The sequence below is a fragment of the Acomys minous genome (genome assembly GCF_964271855.1).
Source record: "Acomys minous genome assembly, chromosome: 8".
NCBI lineage: Eukaryota > Metazoa > Chordata > Mammalia > Rodentia > Muridae > Acomys > Acomys minous.
Window position 1 is genome coordinate 33953953 of NC_140489.1, and position 25631 is coordinate 33979583.

Here is a 25631-nt window from a genome sequence, read left to right on the forward strand (position 1 = left end):
TTTGTAGTACAAAATATTGTAAATTCTTTAATTAGAACTGGAAAACACTTTAATGTTAGACAAATGTGATCATATTAATTTCATATACTTTCCTAATTCAGTAAAAGGTTTAAGTAGGATTTACATAAATGACTAGCCTGAGTCTGAGGAGAATATGCCTTACAATCACTTTGCCCACTGAAAATCCAATTGAAATGATTTACGATACATTTTTTAAAATCAGAATCCTTCAGTTGTGTAATTCCTTCCCAAGCTATTTCCAGGCTTTCTAACCAATCAAAACAAGTCAGTACAAGAAACAGCATAGTTAAAAAAACCCAGCTCATATCCAGTGGACACTGCTTCATGCAGTGCATATTACCTTCCAGCTCTGGGAATATAGAGTGCCACTGTAGCATTTTCATCCCCGTCTGAAGGTCAGTGAGCAAAGGAAGTGACGTAGGAAGACTAGAAAGGGGGCATTGCAGTCATCCCCAGAGACTGCTGCTTCTCCAGAGGACCTGGGTTCAGGGCCTCTTCAAGAACTTTAAACCATCAAGCCACCTCATCAGCCCCAGTTTCAGGTCTTTCATGACTACCAAGTTCTTCCACTGACTGAAGCTTCATGTGGTGGTGGTGATGGTGGTAGTGGTTGGTGGTGGAGGGGTGGTGGTGATGAAGGAGGTGATGGTGGTGGAGGTGGTGGTGGTGGTGGTGATGAAGGAGGTGATGGTGGTGGAGGTGGTGGTGGTGGTGGTGATGAAGGAGGTGGTGGGGGTGGAGGTGGTGGAGGAGGTGATGGTGGTGGAGGTGGTGGTGGTGGTGATGGAGGAGGTGGTGGTGGAGGTGGTGGTGGTGGTGGTGGTGGTGGAGGTGGTGGTGGTGGTGGTGGTGGTGGTGGAGGTGGTGGTGGTGGTGGTGGTGGTGGTGGAGGTGGTGGTGGTGGAGGTGGTGGTGGTGGAGGTGGTGGTGGTGGTGGTGGTGGTGGTGGTGGTGGTGGTGGAGGTGGTGGTGGTGGAGGTGGTGGAGGTGGTGGTGGTGGTGGTGGTGGTGGTGGTGGAGGTGGTGGTGGTGGAGGTGGTGGTGGTGGAGGTGGTGGTGGTGTGGCATTTGCTGCACAAGCATGAGGATCTGAGTTTAAGTCCCCAGAGCCAGTGTGGTAGTATGCATCTGTCACCCCAGTGTTGCCGAGGTGAGATGGAAGGCAGGAACCAGAGATTCTTTGGAAGCCTGCAGTCTAGTGAGCTTGGTATAAGCAGAAATAAAAACAAAGAGATCCTCTCTTCGATAAGGTGAGGCAAAGACTGATACCTGAGGTAGCTCTCTTACCTCCATATTGTGCCATGGCATACATGCACCCATATTTAACAAACACACACGTGCACGCACGCACATACACACACACACACACACACACACACACACACACACACACGTGCGCGCACACACATATACACGGGGGAGGGAGAGGGAAGGAGAGAGAGAGAGCGAGCAGAAATTTCTATAGAATCAGGTCAAAGTAAGGACACATTTAAGAAATGTCTTAAAGGTGAAAATAATAGTTGTAAATTGCAATAATGGATGAAAAGAGCTCCTCCTCCTTTACAGCTAACTACCAGTCACTGTGGGGTGTGCCGCATTTTGTTCCCTTCCTCATCAGTTGATAGGCATTTGGGCTGTCTTGACTTTGGTTGGTATAGCTAATGCTGCTGTTTATATTCACATACAGAGAGGTTTTATGTGGACATTTGTTTTCAGTTGATGGATATAAATCTAGAAATAGAATTTCTGAGTCATGGGAATCTTGCATGTACGTTTTTCTTTATTACATGTTAAAAATTATTTTGTGGGTGGGTGTTTTGTCTGCATGTGTGATGTCTGGGCACCACATGCATGTCTGGTGCCCTGGACCTAGAGTTTCAGTTTGTCGGCAGCGTCTGTGTGAGTGCTGGGAACTGACTGTGGATCCTGTAAAAGCAGCCAGCGCTCTTAACCACTGAGCCATCCTTCCAGCTCAGTTTTTCACTGTCTTGGTGGCTTTTCAGCATGTGGTCTTACACTATCAATTTATCTCTTTCTTTTTAGAAACTATTGCCCAACCCAGCGATTAACATGCTTTCTTCTAAGAACTTCATGAACCCGGCGGTGGTGGCACACTCCTTTAATCCAGCGAGGAGGTAGAGGCAGGCAGGTCTCTATGAGTTCGAGGCCAGCCTGGTCTACATAGTGAGTTCCAGGATAGCCAGGGCTAAAGCAGAGAAACCCTATCTAGAAAAACGAAAAAACAAACAAACAAAACAAAACAACAAAAAACAAAAACAAAAAAAACAAAACAAAAAAACCACCAAACTTTATGGTTTAGCTCTTTATTATCTGTGTGTGTTTCTGTGTATATGTGCCCATGAATGCTGGTGTCCATGGGAATCAGAAGAAGGTATTTGCTTTGATACCTTAGAGCTAGAGGTACAGACAGTTATGAGCCTCTCAGTATGGGTTCTGGGAACCAAATTTAGGGCCTCTCCAAGAGCAGCAAGAACTTTAAAAAACCATCAGGCCACCTCATCAGCCTCAGTTTCCCGTCTTCATGACTACTGAGTTCTTCCACTGACTGAAGCTTCAGAGGGTCCAGTGAGCTGTGTGCTAAGGGTGGAGCTCTCACCTTGGGACTTCCTTTTCCTTCTACTTAGACAAGTCAGGAAGGGCCTTGACCTTGAGAAGCATTTGTGTTTCTTACAGGAGCTATTCAGTCTCCATATTTTATTGTCTTTTCCTTTTTCTTCTTCTTTTTTTGAAGGTAAGAAATGAAGAGGACTTTATTAGGAAATTGGACTGTAAGCCTGACCAGCATCTCAAGGTGGTTTCCATTTTTGGAAATACCGGTGATGGGAAGTCCCACACCCTCAACCACACCTTCTTCTATGGCCGAGAAGTCTTCCAAACCTCCCCTGCTCAGGAGTCCTGCACAGTGGGAGTGTGGGCAGCCTATGACCCAGTCCATAAGGTAGCGGTAATAGACACAGAAGGACTCCTGGGGGCCACCGTGAATCTCAGCCAGAGAACACGGCTGCTGCTAAAGGTCTTGGCCGTCTCAGACCTGGTCATCTATCGGACTCATGCAGACCGGCTGCATAATGACCTCTTCAAATTCCTTGGGGATGCCTCGGAAGCTTACCTGAAGCACTTTACCAAGGAACTCAAGGCTACCACTGCACGCTGTGGCCTAGATGTCCCCTTATCCACCCTGGGCCCTGCAGTTATTATTTTCCATGAGACTGTGCACACTCAACTTCTGGGTTCTGGTGAGTAGATGGTGCTCTGTCATAGACTACCATTTAATGCACAAGGAGGTGACCTCTGGGGTGCACTATGGTGATGGTGAGATGCCTAGGAAAAAACTTATACCCAGGCAAGACTAAGACAGTATTCCAAGAAGGCTGGAGTCATCAATTATGGAAAGGATTAGGACGCGCTAGTGGACTAAAGGGCCTGGGAGACCAGGATGAGACCTGTTTCTCTGGGATGCTGGTGGTGAAAACTTGGTCAAATAGAGTCAAGAGAGACCAGAAGAGCCAGGCAGAGTGATATATACCAGTAATTTCAGTATTCAGCAAGCTGAGGCAAGAGGATTGTGAATTTGAGGCCAACCTGGGCTACATAATGAAACCCTGTCACACTGAAACAAAAGAAAGGCAGGAATGTAAGGTGGTGCATGCTACCATACATACCAATAGAAGTAATGGGCTGGAGAGATGGCTCAGTGGTTAAGACCACTGTCTGCTCTTCCAAGGGACCCAGGTTCAATTCCCAGTACCCACATGGCAGCTCACAACTGTCTGTAATTCTAGTCCAATGGATCCGACACCCTCCCACCAATGCACATAAAATAAAATAAAACACAATTAAAAAATAAATAGATATAGGAAGATTAGCAAGTAGTTCAAGGTCATCCTTAGCTATGTTATGTAAGAGGCTAGCATAAGCTACATGAAATTCTTGTCTCAAAAACAAAAACAAAAAAAACCAGAAACCCATAGAGATACATACAGACACTGCCATAGGTTGGGAGTGTGTTGAATAAATTCTTTCCAAGAGTTCCATAGAGGGAAGTAGTGGTAGCTGGTGGCTCCTGGGGAATTTCTAAGGACTTCCCCTTTAAAATATTTAAATATGTAAGATAGCGGTGCACTGATGAGGACGAGCTTTTAGGGTAAATGGAAGAACGAGCCCAGCTCCCTCTCAGGCTAGAGCCCTGGTTGAGTCCTGAGCACTGCGGAAGAGAAGGGACGTGTGACGATGCTCACCTATAATCCCTGCACTGGGAGGCACACCTGGCCGGGGTGAGGCCATCCTGGTCTACACAGCAAGACCTTAGGTCACTATAAACATGAAAAGAACAGAAACAGGGTGATCCTCAAGTGGAGGAGTTGGCCTCGGGTGACATTCACTCATGTCTGTCTGCCGCAGAGAGTGGAACGCATGGAGGTGTGTGTGGTGAGTGTATCTGTGGTGAGTTACCTCATGTTTCTGTCTTCTTTGAGAAATACGGACAGTATTACCAGGTGCAGCAATAGTTATTAGATGTGGTGGGATAGTAACCTGACCCTAAACAGTGACACTGTTCCCATCTGTGTATCCAGGCAAGAAAGTACCTGTGCCATGCGCTAGACAGAGAGGTGCAGAGCTGAACACCTACCCTCGGCCTGGCTGGGGAGACCGTCTAATCCTCTGTTCTGTAGCATGTGTAGGTAGGCTTTGGAGCTGTGGAGAGGAGGGATCAGACATCCCAGTGGGGCTTTGGAAAGAGGAAGCGATGTCTGCATTTTGAGCTTTGGATAGGCGGAAGAGGGAAAACCGTATGTTCCAGGAGGAGCGACTCCCTGGTAGCTTCCTGGGAGTGGTTGTATGCAGGGAACTGCAGCTGGCCCTGCAGTAGATTCCCGAACGACAGCATCAGCTCTTGGGATAAGTTCTCTGTCTGCCTTCCAGAGGGCTCTCTTGAAATAAAAGCTTCATTTATAATTTAGATACCCCAGCTTGTGATATTCCTGCTTGCTTTCAGTTACATCAAAATGTAATCCAAGCCAAGGGGGGAAGAAAAAAGAATCCAGTAGCTAGATATGAGCATGTGTGCCTCGGGGAAACTGAGGCAGCAGGATCTTACATTTGAGGCCCCTTGAAACAGTGAGATCCTGTCACAGAAACAAAAAATGAAATCAAATTTAATCTGAGTGACTTGTTTAACCTCTGTCAATGTGTCTGGCCATGAGTTATCCCCCCTTGATCCTCTTCTTACTCTGTGTATGTTTGCCTATGTGTACATGCCAATATGTGTATATACATATACACGGATACATACATGCATAAAGATACATATATATACACACACATTTATGAATGTGCACATGTGGATACACACACACAGACACACACACACACACACAAACACACACACACACACACACACACACACACACACACACACACACACACGTTCCCCACGAGCTATACCATCTTTTCTGTGTTCTCACCTTTTTAGGATATGCTCTCTGTCTGCCTGGACCACTTCGCTCCAGCTAGCCGTACATCTCTCATACTGAGCTATCATTTGAGCCAAGCATTCCTGACATGCTATGATGTGGTCCTTCCTGTACCCTAGAGCTGACACATAGTGCTGACACACTCGACCTCTCACCCGCACTCCTGCTATCTGGAATCATCTTGTGTGTGCTGCTTTGCTTTTGGTATTTTCCATGAGAATAGAAACAACACAAAGACAGAAATATTGCCATTGCTGCATGTATCTTAAAGAGCCCAGGTGAACGCTTGGTGCACAGACGTGTGCTGAGTGAGGAAGTAAGACTTGCGCCTGTTTGAAGCAAAGTAGTTTGTGTTAGAGGGAGTCAGAGATACTGGAGGGTTGGACCGTGGGTGGCCTTGGAGAAATTCTCTGAAGGATCTAGCGCTGAGACTTGTGTAATGTCAGACCCATGTTTCAAAGCATCCCCCTTTCTGCCACCCCCACCCCAGGACCAAGTAGAGGAGCATGCCTGGAGTTGGAGAGTCTCCATGGTAGTCAGGTAGGAAGATACGGGGAATGCTCCATGTCAGCAGTAGTAAGAGAGCAGAGGTCAGACTGGACCATAAGGGAGGGGTTACTGGTGGTTCCAGTGAGTCATGACCTTCTAGAGCAGAGGAAGAGACTAAATAGGAACTGACTATGAGATGAGGAGGCAGGAAGTGCCGACTCTGGAGCCTTCTGTGATCAGTCCTTCTATGTCATTCTGGGTCTTTACAGCCTTAGGGGCAAGAGTCACCCCCCAGGAGCTACCTTTCTGCCTTGTGCTATATACTATGATGTATACTATAGAGTATATAGTGTATACTATATATTATACTAAGCCCCAAATGACAGCTCAGATAACTGCTTGCCATATGTAACCAAGGAGGTCCTAGCAGAATTGGGGATTAACCACGGTCTTTGGATTCTGAAATTCAGATCCTTTTCTGGAGCAGCAGACTTCATGAAACCCTAAGGTGGTAGAGTGAGGATGGCAGGGGAGGAGGAGGGCCAAAATGTGGGCAGGTTGTGATTGTGGTTTTTTGGTCTTTTAGTTTCAGTTATCTGTTTGATCTTGTTGCTTTTCTGGATAGAGGTGGGCTAGGAAAGTGAATGACAGCCCAACATGCTTGGACCCAGAAGTAAGATTGGAGGTTTTGGACTTGGAATGTTTGCAAAGGCCTTGTGAAAGAAGCGCCCTGACACTGAAGGCCTGAAGTCTGGGTGCTCTCCTGGTTAGTTTCAGAAGTTCACTTGGTGGAGCCCAGGCTGCCTGAGGGAGTCACAGTTGGGGACTGGCTTGATCAGATTGGTCTGTGGACATTTTCTTGAGATTTATTTTTATCTGTGTGGATGTTTTGCCTGCATTTATCTATGCACCATGCACATGGAGTTTCTGAGGGGACCAGAAGAGGACGACATAGCGGAACTGAAGTTACAGAGTCGTTAGCCAGTTATGTGAGTGCTGGGATTTGGACCTGGGTTTCATGAGAGAACCACCAGTGTTGCTTTCACCATGAGCCGTCTCTCTGATTTTCTTTCTTTACCAAGAAAAAATATTTAATATGTGTGGGTGTTTGTCTGTATGCATGTCTTGATACCTGAGGAGGCCAGGAGAGGGTGTGAGACCATTGTGAGCTGCTGTCAGGCCATGGGATTTGAGGCTATGTCTTTTGGAAGGGCAGCCAGTGATCTTAACCACAGATCCATCTTTCCAGCCCAAACCCACTGTAGGGAGTGCTATCCTTATATAGGTGGGCCCCCAGCTGTGCAAGAAAGTAACCCCTCCACCCCCATTGCTTTTGGTCAGCAACCGAAATCAAACTAGGACAGCTTTGAGTCCTTTCTGAGTAGGATATTTATTTTAGGGGCGCCCTGCAGGGTTCTGTTATACAGATGAGCGGAAGGAAGTCATTTGAGAGCAGTGATTGCATGTTCAGGGAAAGGCGCGCAGAGATGTTGGGAGGAAGGGAACGGGCCAAGTCAGGTTCCTGCCTTGCTTCGGGAGAAGGCAGGCTCTAACACTTGCTGCTACTTCTTTGAAATCTCAGCATGAGCAGGGAGTAGGGAGCAAGTCCAGAATTATGATAGCTGCTGTTTAATGACTGTCCTTTTAAATTTGAGCTAACATATCTTCAATGTTTGAGTGATTTTATTAAAATGCTAAAAAAAGTTAAAGTATTTGTGTAAACATGACTTTACCTCTAAAAGGTGCACAGTCTCTTCCTGTGCTGTGGCTGCTGATGGGTGCTGAGCCTGTGTGCAAGCCACGCCCCCTGCAGTGCTAGTTTCCCATAGCTTCACAGCCTCATCACATAAGACCAGAATTCTCAAAGTATAAAATTGTGAATGCTCGTTAGCAGACAGCTGGTTAGTATATCCACAGCCTGGAAAGCTGAATAGCTCTTAAAAAGAATAGGTGCTTGGTTGTTCAGTGTGTAGTGTAACAAGTGATTGCAAAGCAAGCAGTGTGGGGAGGGACAGTGTGACAGAAAGGGCCAACATGTGGCAGCTTGAAAACACAGGCCTCATCTGTAGCTTTCTTTGTATGCTGATGTGTCTTAAGTTTTTCCTCCATTGACTCCTTTTCAGGATTCTTTTTTCTCCTCCCCCTCCTTCAGTTCACACCCCGCCCCCCATGGTTTCCTGTTTAGCTTTGGCTGTCTTGGACTCACTCTGTAGACCAGACTGGCCTCGAACTCACAGAGATGTGCTTGCCTCTGCCTCCCGAGTGCTGGAGTTAGAGCACACCTGGCTCTTTTCAGGATTCTTCTGTGTTACACATAGAGACAAGTGCACATTACATCACAGTGTGTAAGGCAATGAATCACATACCCATGTAATCAACGCCAGCTTAGGAGATGTCTGTGCTCTCTCCTTGCACATTTTCAGTCAACAGCAAGCAAATGCTATAGTTCTAGCCACACGGTAGCTGTGCCCACTTGGGCTTACAGATGAAGAATTAACATTGATCTTTTATGGTGGAAGGTAGGTAACTTTTGTTTTCAAGAAAGGCACTCACTGCCCACCTGCCTTTCTGCTTGTACAGATCACCCCTCAGAGGCACCCGAGAAGCTCATCCAGGACCGGTTCAGGAAGCTGGGCCGCTTCCCCGAAGCCTTTAGCTCCATTCATTACAAGGGAACAAGGACATACAACCCCCCCACAGACTTCTCTGGGCTTCGGCGCGCTCTGGAGCAGCTGCTAGAGAACAACACCACCAGGTCCCCCCGGCACCCAGGGGTCATCTTCAAAGCCCTGAAGGTCAGTTGGCTCCTGCCCTGGGTACTTGTCATGGGGGTGCCAGTAGAAGGCTCAGTGCCCACTTCTCCTTGGCTTGGGGCTTGGAAGCCTGGGCTGGAAAGAGTCAGTACAGAAGAGGAAGTGAGTGGGGTTGCACATGGCACACACCTTCATCTTGCTGGGAGCTCCGGGGGGAAGGAGTCTGAGTCAGTCAAACAGTTGATGAAGGGTGGTGAGGAGGCTCAGCTTAGGTGGTAGACTGCTCAGCTAGCAGAAATTTAGTCCCATGTTGGCTCCCTGTACCACGTAAACTGGGCATGAAGGTGTGTGCCTGTCATCTGGGCGCTGGGGAAGTGGAGACAGGAACATCAGAAATTGAAGGACGTTTTGACTCCTAATTATCAAGGCTGAGCACACCTGGGATTTATGTATCTTTGCACGAAACCTTCTTCAGAGCACATTCTGAAGCTTGGGGGAAAATTGCAAAGAGGGTGATTTCGGCTGTGGAATTGGATGTCATGCAATGTGTCACCTACATTATGCCCTGTATCATCTAAAACCCAAAAGTGATAATGGGCTAACCTTTTAGGAAACTCATCTTTAAGAGTTATATCATTGTCACTGGGCACGATGACCATTCCTTTTTAAAGAAATTATTTATTTAATGTGTATAAGTGCTCTGCATGTACAGCTGTAGGCCACAAGAGGGCATCAGATCCCAGTGTAGATGGTTATGAGCTACAATGTGGTTGCTGGGAATTGAACTCAGGGCCCCAGGAAGAGCATCAGTGCTCTTAACAGTGAAACCATCTCTCCAGTCCAGTGGTACTTGCCTTTAATCTCAGCACTATGGAGGTAGATCTGTGAATTCAAGGCCAGCTTAGTCTATATAGTGAGTTCCGGGCTAGCCAGAGCTACCTAGTGAGACCCTGTCTTAAAAAACAAAATAAAACTAAAACCTGTGCTTTCTAGGTATATTGTGGATCCATGCCAGTAGTAAGATCAGTCTGTTGTTTGGTAGCACTGCTAAATGAAATCCTGTTGTAAATTCCCTGGTTGGCCATGTGGAGCATGCTGTGATTGGAGGGTGCTTGCTGCTTTGTAGGAGAGAGCCTAACTGTGGGAGGGAGACTCCAGCGCACCACCATGACAGGAGAGGGAGAGTCCAGCGCGCCACCATGACAGGTGCTGTGTAATCTACCAGGTGGATTTTTCTGGTGCCCTTTGGTGGTGTTTTTAAAAGATTGTTTGATTTATTGATTTGTATGGGTGTTTTACCTGTATGCATGTCTGTGGACCATGTGCACCCCTGGTGCTGCGGAGGACAGGAAGAGGGGTTGCATCCTGAGACTGGATTTACAGATGATTGTGAGTTGGTATAACTAGTGGGTACTGAAGTCAACCCTGGGTCCTCTGCAAGACCAACAGCAGGTGCTCTAAACATCTGAGCCTCCCTCACCCTCTTTTGAGACAAGAGTCTTACTTTGTAACTGGCTTCTGCCTCCTGGGTACCCGGATTAAAGGCGTGAGCCATCACACATATTATTTGGTTTTGTCTTTAAGTTATTTTTAAATCATGCATGTATATATGAATGTGAGTGCAGGTGTCCTTGGAGGCCAGAAAAAGGCTTTCGATCACTTGGTACTGAATTACAGGCAATTATGAGCCAAACTTAGGTCCTGTGTAAGGGTAGTACCTGCTCTTAACCGCTGAACACCTTGTGGCTCACTCTCCTGCTGTTCTCTGAGACAGTGTCACATGTAGCTCAGGCTGGGTTAACCACGAACTCGTTTCTCCTGTATCTAACTCCCGAGTGCTGAGATTGCAGATAATGCCATTATGCCTGTGTGTGTTTTGTGTCTTGGGCCTTATCTAGGCAGGAGATCTCTGCATTGTATCACTATACTCCTGAAATACACTGCTATCAATAAATAATAAGTTGCTGGAACAGTGGCAAATGAGAACATCAAAATAAGGTAACTAGGAACTGTGACTCAGGGTATTAGAGATTATTGAAAATTACCAATTAAGAATGTCTTCAGTGGGGTTGGGGATTTAGCTCAGTGGTAGAGCACTTGCCTAGCAAGTGCAAGGCCCTGGGTTCGGTCCTCAGCTCTGGGGGGAAAAAAAAAAAGGCCGGGCGTGGTGGTACACACCTTTAATCCCAGCACTCGGGAGGCAGAGGCAGGCGGATCGCTGTGAGTTCGAGGCCAGCCTGGTCTACAAAGTGAGTCCAGGATGGCCAATGCTACACAGAGAAACCCTGTCTCAAAAAACCAAAAAAAAAAAAAGAATGTCTTCAGCTCAGCAGTGATGGTGCACACCTTTAATCCCAGCACTCAGGGAGGCAGAGGCACATGGATCTTTGTGAGTTGGCGGCCATCTGGTTTACAGAATGATTCCAGGACAGCCAGGGCTACAGCACAAGAAACCCTTCTATAAAAAAAAAAAACAACCAAAAACCAAAACCAAAAAAAGAATGGGTTCAGTGTGTGTGGGCCATGCTGCCACCAGGGGTCATAACTGATCTAGGTGGCCTGCGATGCCACCTGGAGCCATGTTAATGTGTGTGGTCTGGGCTGCCTCCAAGGGTCACTGCTTCAGCTAGGAGTGGTGTTTATGGTCTGTGCTGCCAGCGGAGGCTGTTTGAAGGCCCCTGGCCCGTGTTTCTGCTGCCTGGGAAGATCAAGGAGGCTAACTTTGTTGTGATGTGGATGACTGCAGATGCACGACTGAGAGAGGGGGGACTGCAGGGCTTCTGTAGCCACAACCTGCCCCTTCCCACACGTAAGAAAAGAGTAGCATCCTGGACAGGAGACCACTGAGGAAAATCTTAAGGGGTATGTGGGTATGTGATGGCATGTGTGAATCTCCACAGTTGATGGCTCCTCGTGGGGTCTGGGAGGGGAGGGACTCAATTCTGTTTGGGGGGGCAGGCCACTGGGAGTTTGACCATGCTCTAGTGAGTATATGGGTAGCACAAATTGGACTTTAAAAAAAAAAACTCTTTTGTTTTGGGGGGGGGTCATGGGAGTTGGGAGGTGTGATCAAGTGTATGATGTGGAAATGCCAGAGAATCAATGAGAGTGTTATGTTGAAAAAAGGGGGAAGGAAGGAAGAAAAATTGGTTCAGTAGTTTTGCTAGTGGCGTGTGCCTATAGTCGCTGAGGCACAGGAGGCTGAGGCAAGAGGGTTAAGGTCAGTCTGGGTTATATATTTGGGCTCATAGTAGGCCATATCTTTTTTTTTTTTTTTAAGATTTATTTATTTATTATGTATATAATGTTTTGCCTGTGTGTACACCTGCAGGCCAGAAGAGGGCACCAGATCTCATTATAGATGGTTGTGAACCTCCATGTGGCTGCTGGGAATTGAACTCAGGACCTTTGGAAGAACGGACAGTACTCTTAACCTCTGAGCCATATCTCCAGCCCCTAGTAGACCATATCTTAAAAGAACAAACCACTACTCCTCTGCCTATATACAGAAAACTAACCAAACGATAGGTCAGGCTGGCCAGATGGTTCAGTGGGTAAAGGTGTTTGGCACCAAGTTTGATTAAGAACAGCCACATAGGTGGGCGTGGTGGCACATGTCTTTAATCCCAGCACTGGGGAGGCAGAGGCAGGCAGATTTCTGTGAGTTTGAGGCCAGCCTGGTCTACAAAGTGAGTCGAGGACAGCCGAGGTACACAAAGAAACCCTGTCTCAAAACAAACAAACAAACAAAAGAATGGTCCACATAGGCTCATATATTTGGATGGTCGGTCATTAGGGAGTGGCAATACTTGACAAGGATTAGGACGTGTGACCTTGTTGGCGGAAATGTGTCATTGGGGCTGGGGTTTGGGGTTTCAAATGCTCAAACTAGGCCCAATGTCAGTCTTCCTGCTGCCTGCAGATCTAGATGTGGAACTCTAGGCTCCCTCTGCAGCACCATGTCTGCCTGCATGTTGCCATGCTTCCTATTGTGATGATAATGGACTTAACCCTTTATAAGCCAGCCCCAGTGAAATGTTTCCTTTAGAAGAGTTGCCATGGTCATGGGGTCTCTCTTTTTTCTTCTTTTAAGATTAAAAAACATTTTTTTTTAATTTAAGATTTATTTATTTCTTATGTATACAAGTGTTTTGCCTGCATGTGTACCCGCAGGCCAGAAGAGGGCATCAGATCTCATTATAGATGGTTGTGAGCCACCACGTGGTTGCTGAGAATAGACTCAGGACCTCTGGAAGAGCAGACAGTGCTCTCTTAACCTCTGAGCCATCTCTCCAGCCCCTCTTGGTGTCTCTTCACAGCAACAGAACATTGACTAATACAGACAGGGTCTCACTATATAGTCCTGGCTGGTCTGGAACTTGTTCAGTAGAGTAGGCTAGCCCTTCTGTTAACCCAGAGATCTTTATGCCTCTGCTGGGATTAAAGGCATGTGCTGCCGTGCTTGGCCATGCTTTCATATTCTTTTTGGTTTTGGTGGTCCGAGGCATTGAAACCAGGACCGGGCACACGCAGGCAAGTGCTCTCACATTCACTCATACGGAAGGATGGCTTCAGCAGTGTGATTTATGAGAAGCATTGGGAGGATGTACCAGCTGAATTTACATGTGTCAGTGATGTCTGTGGCCATTTGTGCCTGAAACTGATAACCTGCTCACAAAACCACTTTGCCTGTCACCTGGACACATGGTGTTTTCCAGACCCCAGTACCATTCTTAGTTGTGAAAACCACTCCTTCCCATGAGGTTCATGGCAGCACCATCCTAGACGCCCATAAACCCTCCTTCACAGATGCCCAAGTCCCAGTCCAGCAGGGAAATAAATATTGATGAAACGGGAACTGCAAATCAAATCAGCTGTGGATATCTGTACTTACAGTTCTGAATAATCAGGAGGTGCCGTTTTCAGGTTGAAGTCATGTAGGTGTCATGTGATACCTTCTTTAGTCTCCAATCCTTAATTGTAAAAACTCTGACTTTCCAGTTCCATCACGTTAGGAAGCATCTGTTAAATATTCATGCAGTTATTGCTGGAGGGTGGCAATGCTGATTGAAGAATATCCATTTGGAACCAGGCCTTCCACTGCTAGCTCCTGTTAACTGGGGCTAACCTTAAAGGTACAATAGAAAGGGCCCTACTGTTACCAAGGCAACTAAAGTTCAAGATCCTCTGGTTTCCAGGCAACCAGGTCTCCAATTTTGCCTCAAATACTTTCACAGACACTCTCAAGAGACACCCTTCCCTGCCTTTTCCTTGTAGCTTGAGACCTGAGGAGGCGGTGAGACCAAGAACCATGGAATGATGTGAGGTTTGGAAACTTTTTTTAGTGCTGGGGAGTGGACCTAGGACTTCATGCCTGTACATCCCCAGGCGTGGGCTTGGGGACTTTAAACTGACTGAGCCAAAGAGTCAGGTAGGAGGTTTATGTTTGCACTAGAAAAAAATTACAGTGGAAGGGTGGTTTTCCCCATCCTTGTGTCTAAAATATGCTACCTTTGATTTTTTTTAATAGTTACTATTCTCTTCCCATGTTCTAAGTTGTCTCAAAGCACATCAGCGTTGGATATACTATTGTCAGCCTGTGACTTGGGAAAGAGGTGGCGTGCTGGTTCTCTTACGCAGCATCTGAAGGCTGTTTTGTGTAGGAGTTCTCTCTCTGATGTCATAAGTGGTCACTGTTGCCTCTGACAGTGTCAGGCAACAGTCAGTCTGTCTGGGTCAGAGAAGGCTGCACTTCAAGGGATTGAGTATTGGGGGTGGGGGCAGGAGGAAGCCACAGCTTCTTTCAGGAAAAGCTCAGAGATACTTTAAAATGATCGTTTTTGTTGCAGTTTTGAGACATGGTCTCATTATTTATCCCTGGTTGGCCTGGAGCTCAGGAATACCTGATTTCTCTAAAGAACTTTCAGAGTAGAGACACTTGGGATGGTGGAAGGTATTCTGTCATTGTTAGTGGGTGCTAAGTCCCTCCTCTGAGTTCAACCCAGAGTGATTTCATGCTGGCTAGATTTGATACTGTTTTTCTGTTTTTCTTTATGCCAGAATATGGTGGCATCCTCTATGCTGGGGCTTGAGAGAGCAAGTGGGAGGATCAAGGGGTTCAGGTTAGTCTTGGCCACAGTGAATTTGAGGCCAGCCTGGGCTATATGAGACGATCTCAGAACAACAACAACAACAACATTTAAATTAGCTTTGGGGTCCAGTCATGGTAGCACATGCCTGTAATCCCAGCACTCTGGGAGGCAGAGGCAGAGGCAGACAGATCTCTGTGAGTTTGAGGCCAGCCTGATCTATAAAGAAAGTCCAAGATAGCCAAGGCTACACAGAGAAACCTGTCTAGAAAAACCAACAAAACCATACAACAACAACAAATAATAATAATAAATTTGCTTTTTGATTATCTGTTGCAAAACCTTCAAGGCTATAATACTGATACTCTTTGGTTTCTCCCATGTTCTTTTACTTCTTCCTGTGATTCTTTGTTAGATAATAACCATTTTCTTGCAGCTATCTGTGTTTCCCTGCAGAGGCCAGGAGCCATGACGACCAGTAAGGACAGAGGCTCTTTTCCATTGTTTGATTTGAATCAGGGTCTCGTTAGCCCAGGCTGGCCTCAAACTCAGTATATAGACAAAGATGACCTTGATATCATGGTCTCCTGCCTGCACCTCTCAGGTGTTGGGTTATAAGGAGCTGAGAATGCTAGTTCAGTCCTGTGCACGGTCTGGTGTAGACAGTGAGAATGCCTTAGGAAGAAAGGAACACAGGCCCAGCATCAGAACAAACAACAGTGTTAACAGCAGCAGCCGATGTGCAGCATGTCCTACACGGGTAGGCTCCTTGATGCTCAGTGTTTGCTGTGAGTGGTGCAGGCATGTAGGCATGACCCATTGGAGAGCATTCTTTTTTTAAAAGATTTATCTATTGAGCTGTTACACAGAGAAACAAACAAACAAACAAACAAACGAGTATTATTTCTACAGTATTCTGTCCACATTGTGTTTTTTTGTTTCAGTTTGGTTTTGGCGTTTTGCGATAGGGTTTCTCAGTGTTAGGCTGTTCTGGACTCGCTTTACAGACCAGATTAGCCACAGACCTGCCTCTGTATTCCAAGTGCTGGGATTACAGGCCTGCCACACCACGCCCGCCCAGGCCTTGTGTTTTAATGCAAACTTTTCATTTATTTTTTGTATTAGGTCTCTTTAAAGGAACAGCTCCACTCTGGTGCTGGAGGCCTAAGGAAGTCATTGAGAGCTGTGGTCATCTAGGTTTTTTTGTTTGTTTCTTTTTTGTTTTTGTTTTTAAAATTTTTATTTTATGTGCATTAGTGTGAAGGTGTCAGATCCCTGGGAACTGAAGTTACAGACAGTTGTGAGCTGCCATCTGCATGCTGGGAGTTGAACCTGGGTCCTTTGGATGAGCAGACAGTGCTCATAACCACTGAGCCATGTCTCCAACACTAGAGCTGTGGTTTTCAGTTTACATTGGAATCCCAAAGAAGTAGGTTCTGACTTCAGTGAAGGAATCCCTCAGGGACCGGATGGATGAATGTGCTCAGACAAAAGGCAAAAGCTTCCTTCTTCTGTGTCACTTAATGTAGGCTGCCACCAGAGGGTGTTTCCTGGATTTAGGGTGGGTCTTCTGACTCAAGGATCCAACCAAGAAGAGTCCTTCACAGGTGTGTCTAGCTGCTTGGGTTTTACTTAATTCTAGATGCAGTTGACAGCCAAGATGAGCCATCACACTTACATCCTACATCTTTGTTGGTTTTTAAAATATAAAAATAAGGGGCTGGAGAGATGGCTCAGAGATTAAGAGCACTGCTCTTCCACAGGTCCACAGTTCAATTCCCAGCAACCATGTGGTGGCTCACAACCATCTATAAGGAAATCTGGTGCCCTCTTCTGGCCTACTGGCTCACATGCAGGCCAAATACCGTATAAATAATAAATAAATCTTTTAAAAAATATATAAAAATAACAGAACAATTCTTTTGGTGATCTAATGGGAAGATGATGACCTACTTCTCCACCACCATCCTCAAAGCCATTTATGCCAGCCATGCTTGAGAAGCACAGCCTGCCTTAGTCAGGGCGCCTATCGCTTCGACAAAACCCATGAGCAAAAAGAAGGCTGGGGAGAAAGGGATTGTTTGGCTTACACCTCCATTTCACTGTTCATCATGGAAGGAAGTTAGGACAGGAACTCAAACGTGGCAGAAACCTGGAGGCAGGAGCTGATGCAGAAGCCACGGAGGGTGCTGCTTACTGGCTTGCTCCCCCCGGCTTGCTCAGCCTGCTTTCTTATAGAGCCCAGGACCACCAGCCCAGGGATGGCTCCACCCACAGTGGGCTGGGCCCTCCCCGCCCAATCACTAATCAAGAAAATGTCTTACTGCTGGTTCTCCTGGAGGCCGTTTCTCAGCTGAGGCCCTTTCTTCTCTGATGACTCTTAACTTGTGTCAAGTTGACACATAAAACCAACCAGTATATAGCATTAAGAGTTAGCAGAAATTTGGCCAGTTAAAGGAGTAAAACTTGAGAAGGGAGTATGAGATAAAGGCTGGGGCCAGGCCAGGACTGAGAAGGAGGAGGGAAGAGCTGGTTAGAAGTAGCGATTGGTGCTGGTTAGTTTATCCCCAAAGGACTTGACTACTTGCCTTTGAAGACCTGTGCTAGGGTTTGTAGTAGGCTGCAGAGGAAAATTTCAAAGTGTTGTGATCTCACCCTGGAGGAAAGTACTCAAAATATCCATAGTGTTCCATCTCTTGACTGTTGAGTACCTCATTCAGGTGTCTGGTGCAGTTCGTGTTCCAAGAAGGCTGAGGATGTGGTCTTGTGTGGTCACAAAGGGCACGATGAGACCAGCGCGTTCCCTGATGGATGAGTCAGGGCCAGCAAGTGCTCCATGCGCCCTGGTTATCATCTTATTCTCATTATGATTCTAACTCTGTCAATGTCCAGTTTCAGGTCTTTTGTGCTGTTGCTACATCCCCAAGCAGGATAGGACTGATAGTATTTGTGACGTCTTTGCTTGCCTGCCTCAAAGGCTGCCGCTTGATTGCCATCACTTTCAAATGGAGTTTGTGAGCCTCCCTGCTGTCCTCACAGGATCTGAATTGGAGTGCTTTTATACGAGTTCCTACTACTATGCCCTCACACTGACCTCACTCAGCACTGGCACCACATGCTGCTCTAGGCCCTTGCGCTTGCAGCTCAGGTTAAGACTTTATGAAAAAGAAGAAGAGAAACCTATTTTAGCCTTTCACAGTGCTGGGTTAGAATTTATTTAGGTCCTAATGCAATACCCCTAACTTAGAACCCAGCTGAGGAAAGAATCCTTAAATAAGTTCTCATTAAGTGAGACTCTTAAGCAGCTTGAAAGCTGGCCATAGTGGCGTGCCCCTCACAGGCAGTTGGATCTCTAAGTTTGAGACCACTCGGGTCTACATAGCTAGTTCCAGACTAGGAAAGAACAAAAACAAAACCGAAGAAAACAAAACAAAAACACCCCAATCCCCAAAACAAGAACAATACAACCACAATAAATAAATAAATAGCTGACTAGTTAAAGTTTAATATGTAACCTGGAGCCGGGTATAGTGGCACATACATGTAATCCCAGGAAGGTGGAGGAAGCAGGAGTGTCAGGAGTTCAAGGACAGCCTTGGCCACCTGAGAGCTTGTCTCAGACACCACCTCCACCACATCTGCCCTTTAGCCCGCATCCCAGCGTTTTCCTGCTCTTTGCTGTTCTCTGAAGGAGTAACAGCATATGCGTTTGTTGTCGCCTGCTTTCCCTTTCCTTCCCCCAGCAGTGTGTGGCTGCCCAGTGCAGGGAGCCCGTTCTCATTTGTGCCATTAGGGCTGAAGAGCCCTTCAGATACGAAGGGACAGTTGAATCCTATTTGAAGTGGAAGCACTCTCCACATGAGACTGTCTCTGCTTCTCAAGCACTTGTCTTTTATTTCATTGTTTGCTTTGGCCATCTGCTGACTTTTAGGTTAATAGAGTTGGTAAATGACTGGGGAATTCTTTGGGTTTTTTTTTTTTGTTTTTTTTTTTTGTTTGTTTTTGTTTTTGTTTTTTCAAGACAGGGTTTCTCTGTGTATCCTTGGCTGTCCTGGACTCCCCTTGTAGACCAGGATGGCCTCGAACTCAAAGCAGTTCGCCTGCCTCTGCCTACTGAGTGCTGGGATTAAAACCGTGTGCCACCACGCCTGGCCTGACTGGGGAATTCTTACTTTTTTGTTTTGTTTTGTTTGTTTGTTTGTTTTACACAGATGACATTTTTTTCTATGTTGAGATAGTTCTGTGGCCTGGTCACATTCATGGGGAAGCCAGTGGCTAGAAAGGAGACGGAAGCCCAGTGTGTTTCTTGGCTCCTCCCCTTGAAGCTGAGTTATTTTCCAAAGGGAATGAACATCAGTCCTTATCTGTGATGGTTTCGAATAAAATGCTGCACCTGTGTGAGGTGCTTGTGACTTCTAAGGCAATTAAGGGAAAAAGGGTAACTGTTTACTTTCGACAGCTTGAACAGTGGGCTGCTTTCTCCAAGGCTTCCTGTGGTGAGAGCTGGTGTTGGTTGGGTCAGGGAGGATAGTAAGGAGTTCATGTATGGGACTCCCTCCTCTACTATGGTGTTCCCAAGAAATCTGCTAGGAGCGAGTGACCCATCCTAGAAAGGCAGGCAAGGGGAGCTGGAGCCCAGACTTGCTGAGGGCCTTCACCGATCACCTTCTCTCCTTGGTAGGCACTGAGCGACCGCTTCAGCGGTGAGATTCCTGATGACCAGATGGCGCACAGTTCATTTTTTCCAGATGAGTACTTCACCTGCTCCTCGCTCTGCCTCAGCTGTGGGTAAGTGAGGGCAGCCATGCCCATGCTCCAGCTTGGCTGAGAGTGTTGCTTCTGACTTGGGTGTGTGCACCAGTCACCAGATTGCTAGTTAGGTTATAGAATGAAGCTGGCTCAGCGCGCAGAGGCTCCCGTTGTTAAGCCTGACTACCTGAGTTTGACTGTGGGACCCACAGGTGGAAAGGAAGGGGAGAACTGACTCCCACAAGTTGTCCTCTGACCTCTGCTCATGCAGCGTGTGTGTGATCTGCTGGTCTGGAGACCACTTTGGGGTAGTAAGGGCTTTAGGAATACATGTCAGGAGAAACTGCTTGAAAGACTGCTGTGGCTCCGCCTGCCTCTGCCTCCTAAGTGCTGGGAGTACAGGTGGATGACACCATGCCTGGCTGGAATTTCCTAATGTTCAGAATCGTTTTTTCCTGGATGGATCTGGGGTGTGCCCTTGGCAGTAGTCTATTTACAAGGCTGCTCAGGGTATTTTTAAGTGTACCTTAAGCTGAGAGCATTGGCCAAGAGTGGTTTACTTGTCAAGATCAAAGCTCTGAATCAATAGGTCTGGATGGTCCTGAGACCCATGCCTGTGTCTGGAGAAAGTTTCAGGGTGATGCTGTGCTGTGGTCTGTGGACCCCACTTGGCCACAGAGGGAGTAGAACTGTGACTCACAGATTTTACTTAGCACGAAGCAGAGGAACTCTGCTAAGCAGTGTGCTAAGCAGTGTGCTTAGCTCCTTTTCAGATTTAGTAGGTCTGCAAAGAACCTGTGGAGTGGTGGTTTTCCTAACTCCCAGGTGAGGGTGACACCCTGTAGATCCTTACCTTGAGGATTGGTGTATCACCTAAGCTGTTAAGGCAATTAAATCACAGTCTTATTACTTCTGGATGGATCCCGTGAGTCTAAACACAGTGTGTCAAGGCCAGATTGCAGTCTCCATGTCTGTAGACACACCTCCACATCCTCGTCACCTCCGAATTGCTTTGCTTTTACCAGGGCCACCATCTAGTCTCTGTCCTTTATTCTTGCCTATTTACAGCAGGAGCCCGGAACCCACTCTCTTAGGCATGGCCGTTGGCCTTGGACTTTACACTTCACCTAAGGCTGCAGAATCATTTCTGCCTTGGGGGAAAAGGTCTTCAGTTTCACAGTAGAGGGCAGGGACATTTTTGGAGAGTTCCACTTGTGAAGGGAGGAGAGGCACTAGTTGCCTGTGTAGCTTACATGTCCTCTTGCTCTGTCTCAGCCCACAGCATGAGAGGACTAAGCCCTGTTGGGTCATCACCTTTCATTTGGAGTGTCTGCAGTATTTCTAGAATTTTCTGTGTTAACCACAGTGAAACCCTAAAGTGCTGCTCTCTGTTTCTGCCTTATCAGCATGATGGTGCTTGCCTTTCACTTGAGAGTTTTTGTGGTTCAGCATTAAGCTTCCCCTGAATTCACTGCCAAATTTGGGGGCTGCTTTTCATTTTTACATTTTGGCAGCCACATGGTTTAACTTTACTGTCTTAGTTGCTTTTCTATTGCTATTAAAAAAAACCCCACCATGGTCGCATCAACTTATAAAAGAAGTCATTTTGGGCTAGAGAGATCGCTCAGAGGTAAAGAGCACTGTCTGTTCTTCCAAAGGACCTGAGTTCAATTCCCAGCAACCACATGGTAGCTCACAACCATCTAGTGAGACCTGGTGTCCTCTTCGGGTGTGCAGGCACACATGGGGGCAGAAAGCTGTATAAGTAATAAGTTTAACATATATATATATATGAAATTATTTCATTTGGGGACTAACAGTTCCAGAGAGTGAGAGTCCATGAGCGTTGTGGTGGGGAGCGTGGCGGCAGCCAGGTAGGCATGGTGCTGGAGTAGTAGCTGAGCGCTTTCGTCTTGAGACATAAACATTAGGCAGAGACAGAGAGAGCGCCCTCATACACAAACACTAACTAGAAATGGTGTGGGATTTTACAACCTCAAAGCCCCTCCTGCTTCAACAAGGCCACATCTCTTAATCCTTTGCAAACAAACCACCTGGGGACCAAGCATTCACACATTCTCATTTAAACTAATCATGTTTCAATTTCATCTCTTTTTATATTTTAAATCTCTTAAGACCTGCTCAGCTTTCATCTCTAGTCAGGTTGGCATCTCCTATCTCTTCCATTTCTACTGAGCAGCCAGGTTGATGTTTCTTTCTCCCCATTTCCCCATTCAGGCTACTAGTTGCTCTCTGTTGGGCTATCGCCATGAGTGTTGCAGAGGGGCTTGTGGGTAGGAACCCAGGACTGGTTTTGGTCCGACGCCTGTCCAGACCCTTTTGTGTGAGTGATACTGTGTCCTTAGCCCTGTCACTGTTGTGTTTGGCCTCCTTCAGGGTGGGCTGTAAGAACAGCATGAACCATGGCAAGGAAGGGGTGCCTCATGCAGCCAGGAGTCGCTGTCGGTACTCACACCAGTATGACAACCGAGTCTACACCTGCAAGGTGAGTCCGCTGAGCCGCTCCTCACTCCAACTGGGAAAAGCCTAGAACCTCTGCGATGGTCAGAACGAGGCAGGGTGGCCCAGCAGTGCTTACTCCTCGTTCTGAGGCCTCTTCCCTATTGTTCCAGCTCATCCATGCCTCCTGTTGAGTTCAGGGTTAAGGGTCATCTGTTCACTGCACTTCTGATTGAGCTGCTTCTTAGGAAAGCGCTCCAGATGGATTTCTTCTGTCTGTTTCAGGCATATAATTTAGAGCATAGTTTTGGGTCCCAGACTAGTGTGCAGGTCGTTCTCATATAAAGCCCTGGTGTACCCCTCAGCTGTTGTGATTTGTGGGGTTGGGGTGTGAGGAGGTCATGAGCCCAGCGTACCTAGAATAAACTGGCAGAGTAATCCATGTTTCAGGCCTGCTACGAGAGAGGCAAGGAAGTCAGTGTGGTGCCCAAAACATCTGCTTCCACCGATTCTCCTTGGATGGGTCTCGCAAAGTACGCCTGGTCAGGGTGAGTCTGAGTACCACAGCCAGAGAGGTTTTTGGTGTTTGTTTTGTTGCACCTGGCAGAGTAACCAGTTGACTTGCTGACTTGCCCCCCTGTAGGTACGTGATCGAATGCCCTAACTGTGGTGTGGTCTATCGGAGCCGGCAGTACTGGTTTGGGAACCAAGATCCTGTGGATACGGTGGTGCGGACCGAGATTGTACATGTGTGGCCCGGAGTAAGAGCTGCTCATCCGATTCCCTCCTGTCTCGTGCCCTGTTCAGTTGCCGTGTGTTTGTGTCTGGAGAGGTGGAGCTTGCTGCCAGTAGGGAAGGCATGAGCTTCACCCTTGAGTGGTTTAGGAAGATGCTCTGTGGAGCCCGTTCCCTCCCAGCCCTTCTCTCTCAGTTCTTCACTGTGTGAGTGATAGGGACGCAAACTTGAAGGAATAGCTGAAAATGAGTCTGTCTTCTCCACCAGCAAGAAGACTTCATCTTGTATGCTCGTACTCATTTTCCATATGCATATGTACATTTTTTTATAGACATACTTGCTGTTAATGTATTTATGCAGAGGTGGAGCCTCGCTGTGATGCTCAGGCTGGCCGTGAGCTCCTGGACTCAGTTATTTTCCCTGCCTGAGCCTTCTGAGTAGCTGAGACTATAGGCTTGCCCTAGCATTCTTTGCTCAATTATATTTTACATGCCATTTCCCCTGCCTCTTTCTCATGATAGTTTGTTTGCCTCAGTGCTACAGTTCAGCTTACCATTTTCCTGCCCTTCCTACCATGTGAGTCCTAGGAATTGGCCTCATGTTCTCAGGTTTGGCAGTAACACCTTTATCTGCTGAGCCACCTTCCAGAGCAGGACGTTTCAGTGAAGTACATTCTAAAAAGTGGAGGGTTAATTTTGAAGTGGAGCCTTCCTGTACTGCCAGGCTGGCCTCAAGCTTGTGATCCTCCTGGCCTCATGTCCCAAGTGCTGACATGACAGTGTGCCCCATGCATGGTTCAGCTTAGAGGTCGGAATACTGTAGGCTTCTCTTACCATTGTTTACTTTGGCTGGTGAATCTGGGGTCATTGGACAACTAGGTCATTGCTCACAGCTGCTCATGGTAGTGTGCCTCTGTTCTAAGCTCCTTGAGAGGCTGAGACAGGAGAATGGTTTGAGCCTAGGAGGTGCTTTTTTTTTTTTTTTTTTTTTTAAAGACAGGGGTTCTCTGTGTAGCCTTGGCTGTCCTGGACTCACTTTGTAGACCAGGCTGGCCTTGAACTCACAGTGATCTGCCTGCCTCTGCCTCCCAAGTGCTGGGATTAAAGGTATGTGCCACTACCGCCCAGGGAGCCCAGGAGTTTTGAGTCCAGCTTGGGGTCCCATTAGAAAGGCCCTATCCCAGGATAAAAATCAAATCACTGTCTGTCTTTGGAGTTACTCATAAACCATAACAAATACAACACAGCTACTTTTCACAGAGGGCAATATTTTACTGTCTGTTGTTCCCCTTGCTGGATAATTATGACAGGTGTGTTATTTAAACTCAGGCAGACCATTCAGCCCAATAGTTACATTGGTCAGCTTTCTGTTACATAACACATACCTAAGATGGTTTTGTTTTTGTTTTTGAGACAAGGTTTCTCTGTGTAGTCTTGGCTGTCCTAGACTTACTTAGTAGACCAGGCTGGCTTGAACTCACAGCCATCTGCCTGCCTCTGTCTCCGAGTGCTGGGATTAAAAGCATGCACCAGCACACTCAGCCATGCATACCCAAGATGGCCAACATAAAAAGAAGAAAGTTTTCTTTGGGTTTGTAGTTTTTGGAGGCTTCTAGCCATGACCAGTGTGCTGGTCGCTTGGGACTGTAGTAAAATAGTACATCATGATGGGAGTGTGTAATGGGGGAACCAGTTTACCTCGAGGCTGGGACTCAGAGGGGACCAGCATCCCATAGTCCCTTCCACACTGCAGGCAGATAGAGCTGAGGATTTCCTGCTTACCCCCCTCTCTTCATTGAACTTCTTGGGCTTCTAAAATTTGTTACTGTTGTGTGCTATCTTTTTTGGAGCCCCCCTCCTTGATGTGATGGCCTTGGTGGTGTAGGCTGTCCTATCTCAAGGATTTAGCATGGCCTTGAAAAGCAAGAGAGTAAGTGAAGCCTTTAGTTTCTGCCTCATGAAAACACCACCTCGGCTGCAGTCCTCCTAGTCCCTGAAGCCAGAACACCTTGTGCTCTGTGTGTCTCCCTGCTTGCTCATTATTTTAGCATATTTTGTTAAAAGTACTGCGTGTCCAGGATTGAGCCAGATACTTGGGAAAAGGCAGGCCACTACTCTCAGAGTCCACAGTCCAGCAGGGTTTGGATGCACGTGTATAGCTCCTGCGCTTAGAGAAGCAGGATTCTTAGAGGTTTGCATGTGTGAGAGGAACTGGGAAGGAGGACTCACAACTGAGCTCGCTGTGGGCTTCCTGTATGACGTATCACCTTCTGTACTTCAGGGCAGGGTTAGTCATGAGTTAAGCAGCTCTACAGCATGGTGACCCGGAAGTGAATACATTGGTTCTGACTGGTGCATGTGATCCTGGAGAGCAGCTAGGGAGATTGCCTGCCTGTCTCTGTTCTGCTCCACCTGGTGGTTTACAGTTCCAAGTTGGCCCCAGATATCGGTCTCTTCTTCCTCCCTGCACTCAGGGATTAACGTGTTTTCTTTGCAGACTGATGCTTTTCTGAAGGACAACAACAATGCTGCCCAACGTCTGTTAGATGGGATGAACTTTATGGCTCAGTCAGTGTCGGAGCTTAGCCTTGGACCCACGAAGGCTGTGACGTCTTGGCTAACGGACCAGATTGCCCCTGCCTACTGGAGGCCCAACTCCCAGATTCTGGTATGATGCAGTAGTCCTCTTGAGTCCTGACGTAGACCACCTGCTTATCCCATGTTGCCTGGTGCTAAGCCAGTTCCAGAGGGAGGCACAAACATTCCCCCTGCCCCCCAGAGTGACCACTGAGAGCCTTGGGAGGGTGCAGCGTTAGGCTGCTGCTTTGCTTCTGGAGTTC

The 25631-nt window shown here is 47.1% G+C and overlaps 1 protein-coding gene across 3 annotated transcripts in view; it reads left to right on the plus strand.

Annotated features, from left to right (window-relative positions):
- Positions 1 to 25631, plus strand: part of ZFYVE1 (zinc finger FYVE-type containing 1) — a 53864-nt gene that overhangs the window by 26207 nt on the left and 2026 nt on the right. For 2 of the 3 annotated variants that reach the window (XM_084792073.1, XM_084792074.1), the window contains exons 3-9: positions 2774 to 3278; positions 8586 to 8800; positions 19529 to 19635; positions 21994 to 22102; positions 22507 to 22604; positions 22700 to 22817; positions 25289 to 25459. In XM_084792073.1, the coding sequence (XP_084648199.1) occupies positions 2774 to 3278; positions 8586 to 8800; positions 19529 to 19635; positions 21994 to 22102; positions 22507 to 22604; positions 22700 to 22817; positions 25289 to 25459 (1323 nt within the window). Of the gene's footprint in view, positions 1 to 2773; positions 3279 to 8585; positions 8801 to 14072; positions 14190 to 19528; positions 19636 to 21993; positions 22103 to 22506; positions 22605 to 22699; positions 22818 to 25288; positions 25460 to 25631 lie in introns of those variants that run through there. The other variant, XM_084792075.1, reaches the window with a different exon arrangement.